General features: G+C 39.9%; 1 protein-coding gene across 3 annotated transcripts; it reads right to left on the minus strand.

The window, feature by feature from the left end:
• Positions 1-4,618: 4,618 nt before the first annotated feature.
• PTTG1 (PTTG1 regulator of sister chromatid separation, securin) lies at positions 4,619-14,077 on the minus strand. Of its 3 annotated transcripts, none has more exons than XM_016167122.2 (6): positions 13,951-14,077; positions 13,407-13,507; positions 12,718-12,911; positions 8,830-8,923; positions 5,540-5,698; positions 4,619-4,771 (listed from the first exon to the last, which is right to left on the minus strand). In XM_016167122.2, the coding sequence occupies exons 2-6, from the start codon at positions 13,495-13,497 to the stop codon at positions 4,692-4,694; spliced, it is 618 nt and encodes a 205-aa protein (XP_016022608.1). In that variant the 5' UTR covers positions 13,498-13,507; positions 13,951-14,077; the 3' UTR covers positions 4,619-4,691. The 3 variants fall into 3 exon arrangements, with proteins under 3 accessions (XP_016022608.1, XP_016022609.1, XP_016022610.1); XM_016167123.2 differs by having other exon boundaries at positions 13,848-13,956; XM_016167124.2 differs by lacking the exon at positions 13,951-14,077 and adding an exon at positions 13,663-13,837.
• Between the last annotated feature and the right edge of the window lie 19 nt (positions 14,078-14,096).

Below are 14,096 nucleotides of genomic sequence, written 5' to 3' on the forward strand. Positions count from 1 at the left end.
AGCAGATATCTGCACTCACATGTTCATTGAAACATTATTGACAATAGCCACGTATCCATCAACAGATGAATAAAGATGTGGTTTATATATACAATGGAACATATGCAATGGAACGTTATTCAGCCGTGAGAAAGGAAATCCTACCATCAATTGCAACAACATGGCTGGATCTTGAGGATGCTATGCTAAGTGAAATCAGTCAGACAGAAAGACAAATACCGTATGATACCACTTATACATGGAATCTAAAAAACAGCTGAATTCACAGAAACAGAGTACAATGGTAGTTACCTGGGGCTGAGGCAGGTGGGGTGAGGGAAATGGGGAGACGTTGGTCAAAGGGAGCAAACTTCCAGTTAGGAGAGAAGTCCTGGGGATCTAACACAGTATGGTGACTACAGTTAACAATACTGTATTACATACCTGAACGTTGCTAAGAGAGGAGATTTTAAATATTCTTACCACAAAAAAAAAAAAAAAAAAAACAAAAACCTGGTAACTATGTGAAATGATGGCGGTATTAACTAATGCTTTGCTGGCAAGTCTGCAAAATACAAGTGTATCAAATCAACACGTTGTATACCTTAAACTTACACAAAATTATATGTCAAACATATCTCAACTTCACATCTGGCAACAAATTAAAACCTGCTAGGCATACAAAGCAGTAGGAGATAATGATCTATAATGAGGAATAAGAAAAAAAAAATCGATCAATTAAAATTGATTCAGAATTGACCCAGATATTAGAATATTAGAATTAGCAGACAAGGACATTAAAACATAGATTACAACTGTTCAATATGTTCACAAGGTTGAGTAGAAACATGGAAGATATATATAAAAATAAAGACTGAAATCAAATTTCTAGTTGAAAACTATGATGTCCAAAATTTAAAGTAAATGATACATTTGCTGAATGGGAAAGCTCGTCCTGACCATCCCCTGAAGAATGGCTTTGGGGAGGTGACATTAAAGAATGAGAGGCCGTTAGAACACCCCAGATGAGAAGTAATGGTGGCCTGAAAAGGAAGAACAGTCGCACTGGAAAAACACAGGCCTTTTTGAAATATTTAAGAGGTGAAGTTAGCAGGGCTAGGGGACTACTCAGACCCGTGGGTTAAGGAAGTTGAAGATAACCAGGTGAGACATAAGATGAAGAGAAGCAAACAGCTCTGCGACTTGAGGTGAGGTGGGAGAGCTCCGACGGACGCCTCAGCTGGAACCAGCCTCAGCAGAGGAATCCGAAATGCAAATCAGGAGGCACCAGCCATGAAACCAGAGGCATGCCTCCCTCAGGGTGATGCAGGGGATGAGGTACACAAGAACTGAAAGGCAGGTGCAGCGAAGGAGCATGCAACAGAGTGACACTGAAGCATCAGGGAGAGCCCAGACCACACAAGGTCTCGAGGACCAGGGACACGAGTTCAGATGTCACCAAGGCACAGTGGAATCTACTGGAAGGCTTTAAGCAGAAGACTGGGCGTTAGATTTGAGTTTTAAAATATCACTCTGGTTGATGGTGGGAAAAGGATTAGACAAGGCATGGGCAGAAGGAAAGATTAGAGGACCTTGGCCATCATAAGAGAATGGTTTGCATTTGAGGGGTGGAAAGAAGTGAACGAATTAGGAATATATAGAAGCGGAATCATCAGGCTTCGTTTGGGATGGATGTGAGAAGAGATGGAAGTGACAAGGATAGCTCCCAGGTTTGTGACAGCAGTGAACGCCACTAATCAAGACAGAGAAGGCTGGCAAAGGGCGGCATAGGGAGGTGAGAATCTAGAGTTCCAACTAAGATGTGTTAGATTCAGGGGTCTTGGAGCACAAGGAAGAGACTTAAGTTAGAGATACAAATGTGAGTTAGAGACATAAATGAGAATTAGATATAAATGCAAGGTCTCCAAAGGCTACATACTACACACTACCACTGTACAACAGGCACCAAAGAGCAAAATCAGTGACAGAGAAAGACTAGTGGTTTCCAAGGGTTAGGAGTGGAACTGCGGCATGACTCTAAGGCAGAGGGCCCGACTGTAAATATTTAGGTTTTGTGGGTTGCATATGGTTTGTTGCATATTCTTCTATCTCTGTTGTTTTTGTTCTTTTTACACTTTAAAATACATAAAAATCACTCTTAGCTTCTGGGCCCTAAGAAGCCACGGGCCAGATGTGCCTTGGGTGCAGTCTGCCGACCCCTACTACATGGAGATAGGAGGGAGTCAGCAGTGGGGTGTGTGATGTATCAGTTCTGCATCCTAACTGCCACGGCGGTTATACGAGTCTATAGAAATGCCAGATCACTTCCCTTCTTAAAACCCTTCCATGACACCAACTCTCCGCAGACTCTAACCCTTTACAGTTTACAAAGCTCTCTGGCCCCTGCTTAACACTCATCATTTGTTCCCAACCACACTCTTCCTCGAAACCTAAAAAAAAGGGGGGGGGGCAGTTTTCACTTAGCAAGCTGCGTTCTCTTACTCCTGGCACATGCAAACGCTGCTCCTGCTGCTCAGGACGCTTCTCTTCCTTCAGGTCTCCATGCACACATTCCTCCTCAACGAAGCCTGCCCTGCCCTGCCCTAGACGAGGCTTAGGGGTGCTCTCCCCATACCTGGCCTTTCCCGCCCCTGCATTCATTTTCCTGTATCACGATAACATTTTGTGCCATCTTCCCCACTGGACCACAGGCACCTGAGGGCAGGGGTGATATTACATAACCATCGGAGGTCTCAGTAAACGATTTATGAGTAAATTCATGGAAGAAACAAGTAAACTTGGGAATTTCTACTGTAGTATTGACCCTTTTGTGACTTAGTACTGTTGCTCAGAATTAATCTGATAGAAATATTAACATTAATACATTGAAAAGCTTTGTGTTCCTGTTGAAGGTTAATTGGAATTTGAAGACTAAAAACTATCAGCAGATGAGCTGCTTGGGGTAGGTGAACCTCACATAGATAACAGTGCCATTAAGGTCCAGGGTAGTGCTGCTGTCTGTCTTGAAAGAAACTTTAATCCAAGAATATTACCACTTGGACAGACTAGAATTCCAAACTTCTGGTAGGCTTTTTCATGTAATGATGCCAAACACATTACATTTAGTAAATTGTATACAAATAGCAACAATGAAAATTATCTGTTAATGGAAAACCATGTTTAAAGATCTCAAAGTCTCAAACACTATTACAAGCACTTTGTAATCTGACTGGCAGTGGATGGGGAGATGACTCCATGCTGGCATCTGCCTGAGGATAGGAGCTAACAGGTAAAGGACTGACTAGTCACCTTGCTCCCAGCCTTTTGTTCCATACACAAGAGACCATTTTCCAAAGTTTCTGAATTTATTGTAGGGTATGAAACCCATTCAAAATGCCTTTCTTTTCAAAGGGGCCTTATTGTACCTGAAAATGCTAGATCTAACACTCTGCTCTAAAGCCAAGCACTCCAAATTTTATTTTGCTCTTTTCTTAGAATGCTTTCTACTAATTCCAGAAATTCAGACTGATTGTGATATTTAGTGGGTAAAAGTTCTAAAGTCAGGATCAATGTCAGTATGTGTTTCTAGTTCATAACTAATATTACAGCTTTCTCTAAAAACAATGGAAAAGAGTTTGCATTCTAACTTGACTACAGATGCTACAGATGTTTCAGGGGAAATGCTTCCTACAGAGCTTAGTATAAAGCAAAGATTAAATTCAATTGACATGGCCCAGGCAAGTAAAGTGAGTTAAACCAAGTTCAAAGTCAGCGAAGACAAAGAAGAAACAAACAAACAAACAAAACCACTTCAGATAGGGTCTTGTAGGACAAAGAGCCCACACTCCATGCCAGTCCACCAAGCACTGGAAACAAGGACCTAGCATCATCAGACCTGTTTTTCCAAGGGAAGAGCATATACATGAACCTTTGACGTTTAATTAATCCATGGGCAACCACATTCACTCTGATATTTTCGTTCCAATCTCGGATTTGGAATTAAAATACCAACTGTACCATTTTCTAGCTCTTCGTATCTTTAGCATACCAGTGAGATCCTGAGCTTCGTTGTCTTCATCTGAAAAAATAGGGTCATAAACATGAAAGATGACAATGCTTATTTAATTTTTAAAATAGTTCCCAGCACAAGGTAAGCAGGTAAAACAGGTTCCTATACGGAAGAGTGGATCTCACTATCAGTAAAATTATCTGCTGTGATCTTCAAAGACCCTAACTGAAGATCTCAAGGAGGTGAAGTTCTTAGGAGATTCAGAGCCTTTCAAATTCTGATTACTAAATACTGAGCATTAAAGTCATTAGAGACTAAATAAAACCAGCAATAAAGAATGCCTACCAAGATACTTAATGAGTTGAAGTAGCTCTTCTAATTAAGAGATCTAATAACTGTCGCTAGTTAATAGCCACAAAAAAAAAGGCAATAAAGTACACATCGAGGGGTATATGTTTCAGGGAAAACAGTGGCAGCTTCTAAAATAAACTGTTAAAACCAACTAAAGGGTTTTCAGGTAAGTTCTTCAGATCAGACAAATTTCTATCATCAGGTTATAGACTCTTGTCTATTAATACTTCCACTAGTTTTTACACTGTTTTAAGCAAATTACAAATAGCAACCGCAATATTAAGAGTCTGTTACAGAATTGCTTTATTAATACAAACTATTAATACATACAAACTATAAGGCACTAGGAAACTTAAACATCTAAGTCATAGCAAACAGGTGGCAATTCAACATCCAGAGTCGACAGAATGCTTGAGGGAGACGGCAACGGATCTAGAAAACAGGAATTTCTTATTCAATATCTGCAAATCCTTGATTCATTGCCTACCTCAATACAGACATTAGTTGTCACTTTTAATCATCAATTGTTTTTCCCTTGATTTAATGAATCCATACCCCTCATACCTACAAACACATTTACACACACAGACATACACACACACTTCTTAGAATTTGGCTATGGTCCCAGAATTAATCTCTATTAGGAAATAGATCTCAGAAGTACCTGAAATTCTATTTTCTTAGAGACACAAGTAAGAGCCAACAATATCACTAAAGTAAATTTATGGAATAGTATAAGTTACCCCATCAGAACAAATAGAAAACATACTGATGAAGGCTTCAGACCACCAGTTTGAACCAAGACCTCAAACTTAATGCAGAAAGACAGTTTTGTTATTCTATGCTATTGCATGGGTGTCTTGATCTTGTATTAGCTTTGGCTATAACTTGGAATTCTCATTCCAAGCAAGTTTATTATACTTCAATTTATAACCTAAAAAGCTATATGCTAAATTCAATCTTATTTTGTTGTACCTAAAACTGTCCAGATTTCAGAATGATGTGATTTTCCCTAGCATTTGGAACTAAGAAGCAATACTAATTGAAAATAGTTTTCATTACCTTGAAATCTTATCCTAAAGTTTGAAAGATGGTTTGAAATTCCTTTAGGCTGACCGTCTACACAACTCTGTTCCCACATGATGGAAGTGTTATGACAAATTGTTTGCGGCCCTTCTAGAAGGACACTTGTTCACTTACTAGACTCCCACGGTGGAGGGGGCATCTTCAGAGGAGAAGGGGGGCCCAGGTGTAACAGCTTTTCGAGTTCCCTCTCCTCTTCGAGGATCATGAGAGGCACTCCATTCAAGGGGAGCTGTGCAATCTGGTGCTCTTCGGGCAAGTCAAAACTCTCGAAATCTGCCACAAAGAGAAAGTATTTTGTCAGGGCAGCAGTTGTCCATATGGTCAGTGGACTCCTGAGTGTCTCAGATCCTCTCAGCAGGTCCATGAGGTCAAAACTATTTTTCCAATAATATTAATAACTTTTCCCACTGTGCTGACATTTGCAATGATGGTACAAAAGCAATAGTGAATAAAATCGCTGTGCTTTAATACAAATCAAGGCGAGGGCAATAAACTAGTAGTCACTATATTCCTCAGTCCCATTCAACTGCGGTAAGAAATGCCAGTTTCACATATCATTTTACCATATGCAGTAAAAAGTATTAAGTTTATTAGCTTTTGACATCTGAGGACATGTCTTTTTAATACTCCATGTGATAAAATGAAAAGTGTGCCATAAAGTACCTCTGCTGCATATACAAGTATGATGGTGATCTCAAAGAAAAAGGAATTGGTCGATTATTTGATTTGCAAGTTAAACTAGAGGACTTTGTCCTGGAATACCATTTAGTTGGGAAAAAAAATTGAAAGACTATGTTTACTCAGACTTAGATATTTGTTGCATATTTTCTCAGAGGAATGAAAGAAGTCTATCACTTCGAGAAAAACAGCATTTGTTGCCAATGATAAAATTCACAATTTCAAGAAAAAAAACCTGGAAGTTTGGAAAACTAATCTGCAATTATTAGCGTCATAGCTTCCTACTTCTTAGATTTATCAGTGGTAATATTAATGAATGCGCTTTTGATATTGCATAATGAAACGTTTCAACATCCAGTTAATCTACATTTCTCAATGAATCAATATTCCTAAATGATCAATGTGTGATGAATACAAGGATAAGAAACACATTTGAAGTACCAAATAGACCAGTGAATTTTATTGTCAGTATAAAATGTTCACTGATATGATTTCAGACTTCATATTGCAACTATATGTTCAAAAACAGCCACAGATTGAGTTTTAGGGTAGTATCAAAGAAAACTATCTATATTTATCTGAAAAGACTATTAAAATGCTTCTCCCTTTCCTAACTACATATCTGCACAAGCCCAGATTTTCTTCATATACTTCAACTAACACAGCTATAACAGATCAAATATAGAAATTAGATGAGGATTTAGCTATCTTATACTAAGCCAAATTAAGCAAGTTTTCAAAAATATAAAACCATGATAGTCTTCTCAGTAAGTTTGTTTGTTTTAAAGTTATTGTTTTTAAAAGCTATTTACATTAATGTAACAGGTTTATTATTTTTTAACCAAATAAAAATTTTAAATAGCTCACTTTCTAATACAGGGAATATAAGCAGAACATACAACCAAAAGTTCTTTGGAGTTTTCACTAATTTTTAAGAGTACAAAGGGAGTCATTAAACAAAAAATTTGAGAACCACTGCATTAGTTATTGAAAACAACTATTTTTTCTCAAGAGTAACAAAAGTAGGATTTAAATTTTAAGTCTTCCTTCTTGTCAAGGAGTTTGAGCATTTTCTCAAAAAGAACAAAGAACCATCATTTTGTAAAGTACAAACATTCTCTAAAGCCTAAATATTAAGGATTCGTCTGTTTTTCAATCCCGGTAAAACCCAGAAGTCGAAAAGGAATTGAGTGATAGTGACTACTTAATTTAAAACCACTGAATTGTAAAGGAAACCATAAATATACAAAAGACTCCAGAGGAAAGAAGTGCGACACAAGAGAGCTAATTTTCTTTATCCACAGAGCTCTTAAAAATAAATAAATAAATAAGAGTCACATTAGAAAAGGAAAACGAAGATATAAACAAAAAGTTAAAAAAACTGTAAATGTCCAATGATCAAATGTGGTCTCACATACACACACATGCACCCTAATTTAAAACAATGAGACAGCCATTGTTTTTCTGATAAAGATTAAAGTTTTAAAACATTTTCAGTTAGAGAACATGGCGGGGGGGCAGGCATTCTCGCCCACTGGAGGTGGGCTCAGTAATTTATGCTTATATTTTAAAGGGCAAAAAGGCAACACCTCTTTCCTGAAACAGCAGATTGTATCCCTCTTTCCTGGTTAATATACAAAAATCTACCCCATTTTCTTTAATGGCTGAATGGAAATCATTAGTGTGAATATACCATATTCTATCAAAACATCACACACCCTTCAAGCCTCAGCAATCCTTAAAGTTTACTCTCCAGATATACTCACAAATTCACAGCAATATAATTTCCAGAATACTAACTGCGGAACTGTTTGTAACGTATAAAACCCAGAAATGACCTAGATGTGTACTCATAAAATGACTAAATGCCCTATGGATGAAAGGGCAAAACATCCAGCTGAAAAATCTAGAAGGCCCTGAGTGATCTGTCCCCACGGCATCACGCTATCCCCCCCCCCCACTCTGCTTTTCAGTTTCCCTGAACAACTCCTGCCCTTCATCTACCTCAGGATCTTTGCACATACTTCTATGTACAATGCTCTTGGCTTGCGCCTCCCCTCCTTCACCTAGATGGTTCCGTATAACCCTCAAGACTCCACTTTGAGTCACTTCCTAAGAGAAAGCTTCCCTGCAACTCCAGGATAGGTCTGGTTCCCTCTAACAGACCCTGTTTTCCTTCTTGCTCACATTCACTGAGATGATTTGTTCAGTTTGACTTCCCCTCCAAATACTGGGCTTTCTCAGGGCGGGGCCAGTCTTGTTAACCAAAGCCTAGCAGTGCTTGGCATACAGTAGCCTTTCCTCAAATGTGGGTAAATTAAAAGCTCAAAAAGCTACTTCTATAACAGAAAATATTTCAGATACATGTAGCAGGTTGAAAGAGCAGGCTATGTGGATTTTTCAGGCATTGTTCAACTTGACATAAAGCCCACTTTCTAATAGGCTTACTATGACTATCCACCTTAGACTTGTTTGAGGTTAGTGAACACATCTTCTCCCCTCAGTGGCAAGCTTTTGAGGACAGAAACAATGTTATCCACATCTTTGCTCCAATTCCCCCTCTGACCTAAGATGTTACTTTACAAATACATCCAGCAAGTATATTTGTTAAAAGCAACCCAAATTTAGACAGTCTCATTATACTCTTTGGTCATATCAAGTTTGCTGAATTAGATTCTAAGAGAAACTCAAAGCTAAAGCACGTTTGTGATACCAAAATATATTACCTAGAGGATTGAAGGGAAAGAATTTTTCTATTTCTGGATAGGCGTCATCCGAAGCAGGAACAGAGGTTTTGGCTTTATCAGTTTTCTCTGTCACCTAAAACAACCCAAGAAAATGAGCTAGTGAGAATGGAAGTCTTGTCAACTGATTAGTACAAGAGATAGTAAGGCTTCTCTTCAAGACATGTAAAGGCTTTGCCTCATCTTGATTTTTTCCAAATGTCATACTGACTTCTAAAAAACCATAATCTTTAGTTCTCATGGTTACACACAACTCAGCAAGTAATTCTAGTAGCATGGCTCAAAAGTCTGAAATTTAATTATTAGCACCTGTCAGCAAAAGTCATCAAGAATGCACAGTGGAGGTCATCAACTCACTCACTCAGCCTAACAGGGGAGGGAAAGAGAATGAGTCACCCAGAATAGAAGCTAATCCTAGAGGCCATCTTTGGCTTTTCGAAGTGTGATTTTCCATGCTTCCATCAGTCTTATTTTAATTATTTGCTTGGTTAATATTAAAAACAAGTTTGTGTTCCTCAAATACACACACTGAGTAAGAGACAGCAAAAAACAGTCAAAGACTTTGGCAGCCAACCATGGATAGGTAACTCCCTAGTATGGACTGGCAGGAAGGCCAAAACGATTTTAATCTTGGTTTGATCTTACAGCAGCACATTTGCATACCTAGAGAAAACCCTGAGGGCAGGGTTTCCCACACTTCAGTTCTGTGTCGCATTCATTATTTTTGCCATATTCTTCCAATACTTGCTTTAACATTTCTCTCCTACTCAATTCAGTGTATTTTTCTTTTTTTGTTTTTTTTTTTAAAAAGATGCTCTCGTGCAGACAAAAAAAAAATGGCATAAATGATAGAGGCTGTTCATTCCTCTTGCGAACAAATCAAAGCTGTGACAAAATCAAGGAGCAGCAGCAAGGAAAAAACACCTGGGATCTAGATGAATAAGCCCTACAACTAGGGAGAAATCCAAGAAATCACCCTGCAATGGCAGAAGGTAGAACAGGGCGAGGACGCGGGGCTGCCCAGTCCCGAGAGGCTGAGACGGAGGCTACAGCAGTGGCAGACACCTCTTAAAGGGGCCGCGTCTCAAGTGGATTTTGGCGGGGACAGACCTGCTTGCTATGAGCACCAGTGCCAATCAGCTGCACACAGTGGGCACAAGGGACTTACAGGAAGACAATATCGGACTGAGGGCCAAAGCGAGACTCGCTCCGTGCAGAAGTGCCAGTGGTATCCATTGTTCCCTGTTGAGCCCTGGCCCCACCAGTGCACGGGCCACAGGACCACCAAAGCCGTGACATCATCAGACTGGGTAACAGAGGTCACTCCACCCAGAGGATTTCCTGAAACCCACCTCCCCAAACTCAGGCCCCACCCAAGCTACATCCAGGTGTATCCTCAGCAAGTCAGGTGCTCCTTGTTGAGACTCACACTGGAGGAGGCAGCTGGCCTTGGTTTCTAGTATAGCAATAAGCACTGCATCTGTGATTGCTTGCTGAATCGTAACAGGTGGCCCCGGAGAGGTACAGGCTTTGGCTAACTTTGGCCTGCAGCTGAACCCCTCTCAGGACTGTGCCACTGGACACCTACTTAACAAATCCACACTAATAAGACCAAAAGACTTAGAAGCTTTCCTTAGTACATAGAACAGACACAGAAAGGCAGCCAAAATGGGAAGACAAAGAGGCAGAAACCATGTGACAGAACAGAATAGAGATACAGATATAATGGAGTCAAGTAATCTAAAAGATGCAGAGTTCAAAACAGTAGTTATAAAGCTGCTCAATGAACTTTCGGGAAGTATAGAGAACTCCAACAAAGAGATAAAAATGGAAATGGAAATTATAAAAGGGAACCAGTCTTAAATGGAACACATTATCTGAGATGAGAAGTATATTAAATGGAATATACAAAGGAATAAACAAAGTGAATAAAGAAGAGGATCAAAAGCCCTATCTAGAGGACAGGAAAGCCAATCAGGACACTCAATCAGAAAGGCAAGAGAAAAGATGCCAAGACTATAAAAATAATTTAAGGGGGATATGGGACACTATTAAGTCTCCAAATATTCGTCTGATAGGCATAATAGAAGAAAATCAAGATGCTGAACAGCTGTTTTAAGAAATAATGATTGAAAACTTCCCTAACTTGGTGAAGGAAATGGATATAAAACCCCAGGAAGCTCAGGGAATTCCAAAAATCAGGGATCCAAAGAGGTCCACACCAAGACACATCATAATTAAAGTGCCAAATGTTAAATACAAAGAAAGAATATTAAAAGCAGCAAGAGAAAAAGAAATAATTACTTATAAGGTAACACCCATAAAACTGGCAGCTGATTTCTCAAAAGAAATTATGCAGGACAGAAGGGCTTGGCAAAAAATATTCAACAGAATGAAGACCCAGGATCTACAACCAAGAATAATTTATCCAGCAAAGCTATTATTTAGAGTTGAAGGACAGATAAAGGGCTTCCCAGACAAAAATAAGCTACAGGAATTTATCACCACCAAGACCGTATTACAAGAAATGTTAGAGGGACTTCTTTAAGAAGAAAAAACATGTATCAAAAACAGGAATAAAGAATGGTAACAACTATGTTCCTATCAATAAGTACCTCAAATGGAAAAGAATTAAGTGCTCTAATCAAAAGATAGAGTGGCTAAAAGGATAAGAAAACAAGACCCCTGTATATGAAAAGGAAGGGGATGGAAAAATATTGTTTTGATGGACCTAAAAGGTATTTAAGTCAGACAGAGAAAGATAAACACTATATGATTTCACTTACATGTGGAATCTAAGGAATAAAAACAAACTAATCAAAAACAGACTTACAAATATAGTGGACAATTTAGTGATGGACAGAGGGGAGGAGGGTTTGAGGGGCTGGGAGAATAAGGTGAAGGATTAAAGAAGTACAAATAAGTAGCTGATGGATGGTCACAGGAACGGGGAGCATGGCATAGGGAATGCAGTTAGCATTAATACGCTGGCTAGGTGGAGGATCAGGGGATGGAGGGAGCAATTGGGGGGATCATTTTACAAACTATGTATATGTCTAACTAATGTACTATACACTTGAAACTAATTAAAATAAAAAAATTTTTTTTAAAAAAGATGTCCTTATCCTAAACTACACTACATGTAAGTCTCAGTTTGATGTAAAGTACTTGTTGTTTTTTCTTAATACACATTAAACAAAATTATTCAAATAAAGTGTTAATCCACATGCTGAAGACATCTTTCTCAACAAAGTTTTCTCACTCTGGCCTATAGTTTTTCCACAAACGCAAAGGTCAACATGCAAGCAAATTATCATCTAACAAGCTGGTCCTTGCTCTGGGAAGCAGGAAGGAAGATGGCAACACCTGAGCTATTATATCAACAATGGGGCCTCCTACAAAGTACCCTCCAGCTCAGTACTTTATGTATGTGTAATTAAATACAGGCCTACCTCATTTCATCACCCTTCATTTCATTGTGCTTCATAGGCTTTGCTTCTTTTACAAATTGAAGGCTAGACCCTCCAAAAGCAAAGGGATGACTCACTTTATTGTGATACTTGCTTTAGTACGGTGGCCTGGAACTAGAACCTAACCTGAAATATCTGAGGTATGCCTGTACTACCAACCAATCAGTTAGCTTCAAGACATTAGTTAAAGACAGGTGAGGTGAAAATATTCACCAGCTGCTTCTAAGACTTCTGATCTTGAGGTATGGAGGAAGTTCATAAAGATAGTATGATTTTCTCCTGTTAATCTATGTTTGCTAGGCTAGATGTGCCCTACTCACAGGGAAGAAAACCAGATAAGATGCCAATAGTCATTTTAATGATAAAAGGTTTAAACAGTGTCTTTATAGCCAACACTTACCTTTTGGGCAGAGAAGGCACTCTGTTTCTGTTTGAGAGGTCCATTAGTCTTTACTGACTTTACTGACTTTTCTGTAGCTCTGTTGACAGTTCCCAAAGCCTTTCTGGAAGCTTTAGGTAAGGCTGGTGGAGCACCAAACATTTTGCCAACATGTGGTGTTGAATCCTGAGTCCTCCCATTTAGAGCTTTGACTGCTAAAGAAAATGTACCATGCGATTATTAGGACAGTAAACTGCAACTTGAAGGCTGTGTATATAAACTTGGCCTAATTCTCACCCCCAAACTCAACCCTCATTTTTGATGGCCTATGATGGTGGTGTGGCCATATGCCTACTAGTACTTCAGTGCCCTCTTAAATCTCATTCAGATAGTAAATTGGAAAGAGTCACATAAAGCATGTTACAATGAAAGTACAGGTATACCTCAGAGATACTGCAGGGTCAGTTGCAGACCAAAGCAATAGAGTACTGCAATAAAGCGAGTCATAACTTTTTTGCTGGTGGAGAGTCTTGCCTTTAATTTGTAAAAAATTCAACATCTCTGAAGCACAGTAAAGGAGGTATGCCTGTAATCTGTAAACTTGACTCCAATTGCTCACAAGGTACATTACATGTCTCCCTAGGCTCCAGGCCATATCCATGACTGATAATACCTGTGTGTGTATATCTGACTGCAACCTGTATACTTACAAGACCCAGACCCCTGCTTCAGCCGATCCTTAGGAGCCACACGGGTCCCTGGTTCTCCATTTTCCTTATCAACAAAGATCAGTGTAGCCATTCTGGATTAACTAGGGGTGTGAAATTACATATTAGACCGTGGAAGTTAGGGAAAAAGAGAGAACCTAAGGTGTAGCAAAGAGCAAACTTTCCACATGGGGCACGTCCACGCAAAAACGGTTAAGCAGAAGCAGCCCGATTTCAGCCAGCTGTTAACTTTTAAAACCTGAGTCAGAGGCGCTGAATTCCAGAAGAGTTGGCGGTTTGGGGCTGACAGAGGCCTCGGTATTCATCAGGACCAAACCGTCGTGGGTCGCGGCCGCAACTGGCTCCGCGCTATAGACGACACGAGGCTCCCAGGGCCCAACACCCCTACTCCCAGACCTCCAGCCCTCGATCCTCGGCTCTCACCCTAAGCCCTCCGACACCGGGTACCGGCCTCCAGCCCCAAGCTCGCCTCCTTCCTCGTCAGAACCCCCTCGCCCAAACATGCACCACCTCTCTATTCACCCACGTTAGGATCAACAGCCAAAATCACACGCGACTCTGCCTCCCAAGGGTCGCGCCAGGTTCCGAGGGTCGCGCCAGGCTCCGCGTTTGAACCACAACTCTCGTCCCTATTGGCTCATCCGCCCAGGAGGCGGGACACAGTGGGCGGGT

Source organism: Rousettus aegyptiacus, unplaced genomic scaffold, assembly GCF_014176215.1.
Source record: "Rousettus aegyptiacus isolate mRouAeg1 unplaced genomic scaffold, mRouAeg1.p scaffold_m13_p_7, whole genome shotgun sequence".
In the NCBI taxonomy this organism is placed as follows: domain Eukaryota; kingdom Metazoa; phylum Chordata; class Mammalia; order Chiroptera; family Pteropodidae; genus Rousettus; species Rousettus aegyptiacus.

Excerpts from the sequence above, each read along its gene's own strand:
- PTTG1 (XM_016167122.2), bottom strand. The coding sequence starts at position 13,497 with ATGGCTACACTGATCTTTGTTGATAAGGAAAATGGAGAACCAGGGACC. Across the intron at positions 12,912-13,406 it reads GAAGCAGGGGTCTGGGTCTT|CAGTCAAAGCTCTAAATGGG; the intron begins GTAAGTATACAG and ends CATTTTCTTTAG. Across the intron at positions 8,924-12,717 it reads GTGCCTTCTCTGCCCAAAAG|GTGACAGAGAAAACTGATAA; the intron begins GTAAGTGTTGGC and ends GGGTTGTTTTAG.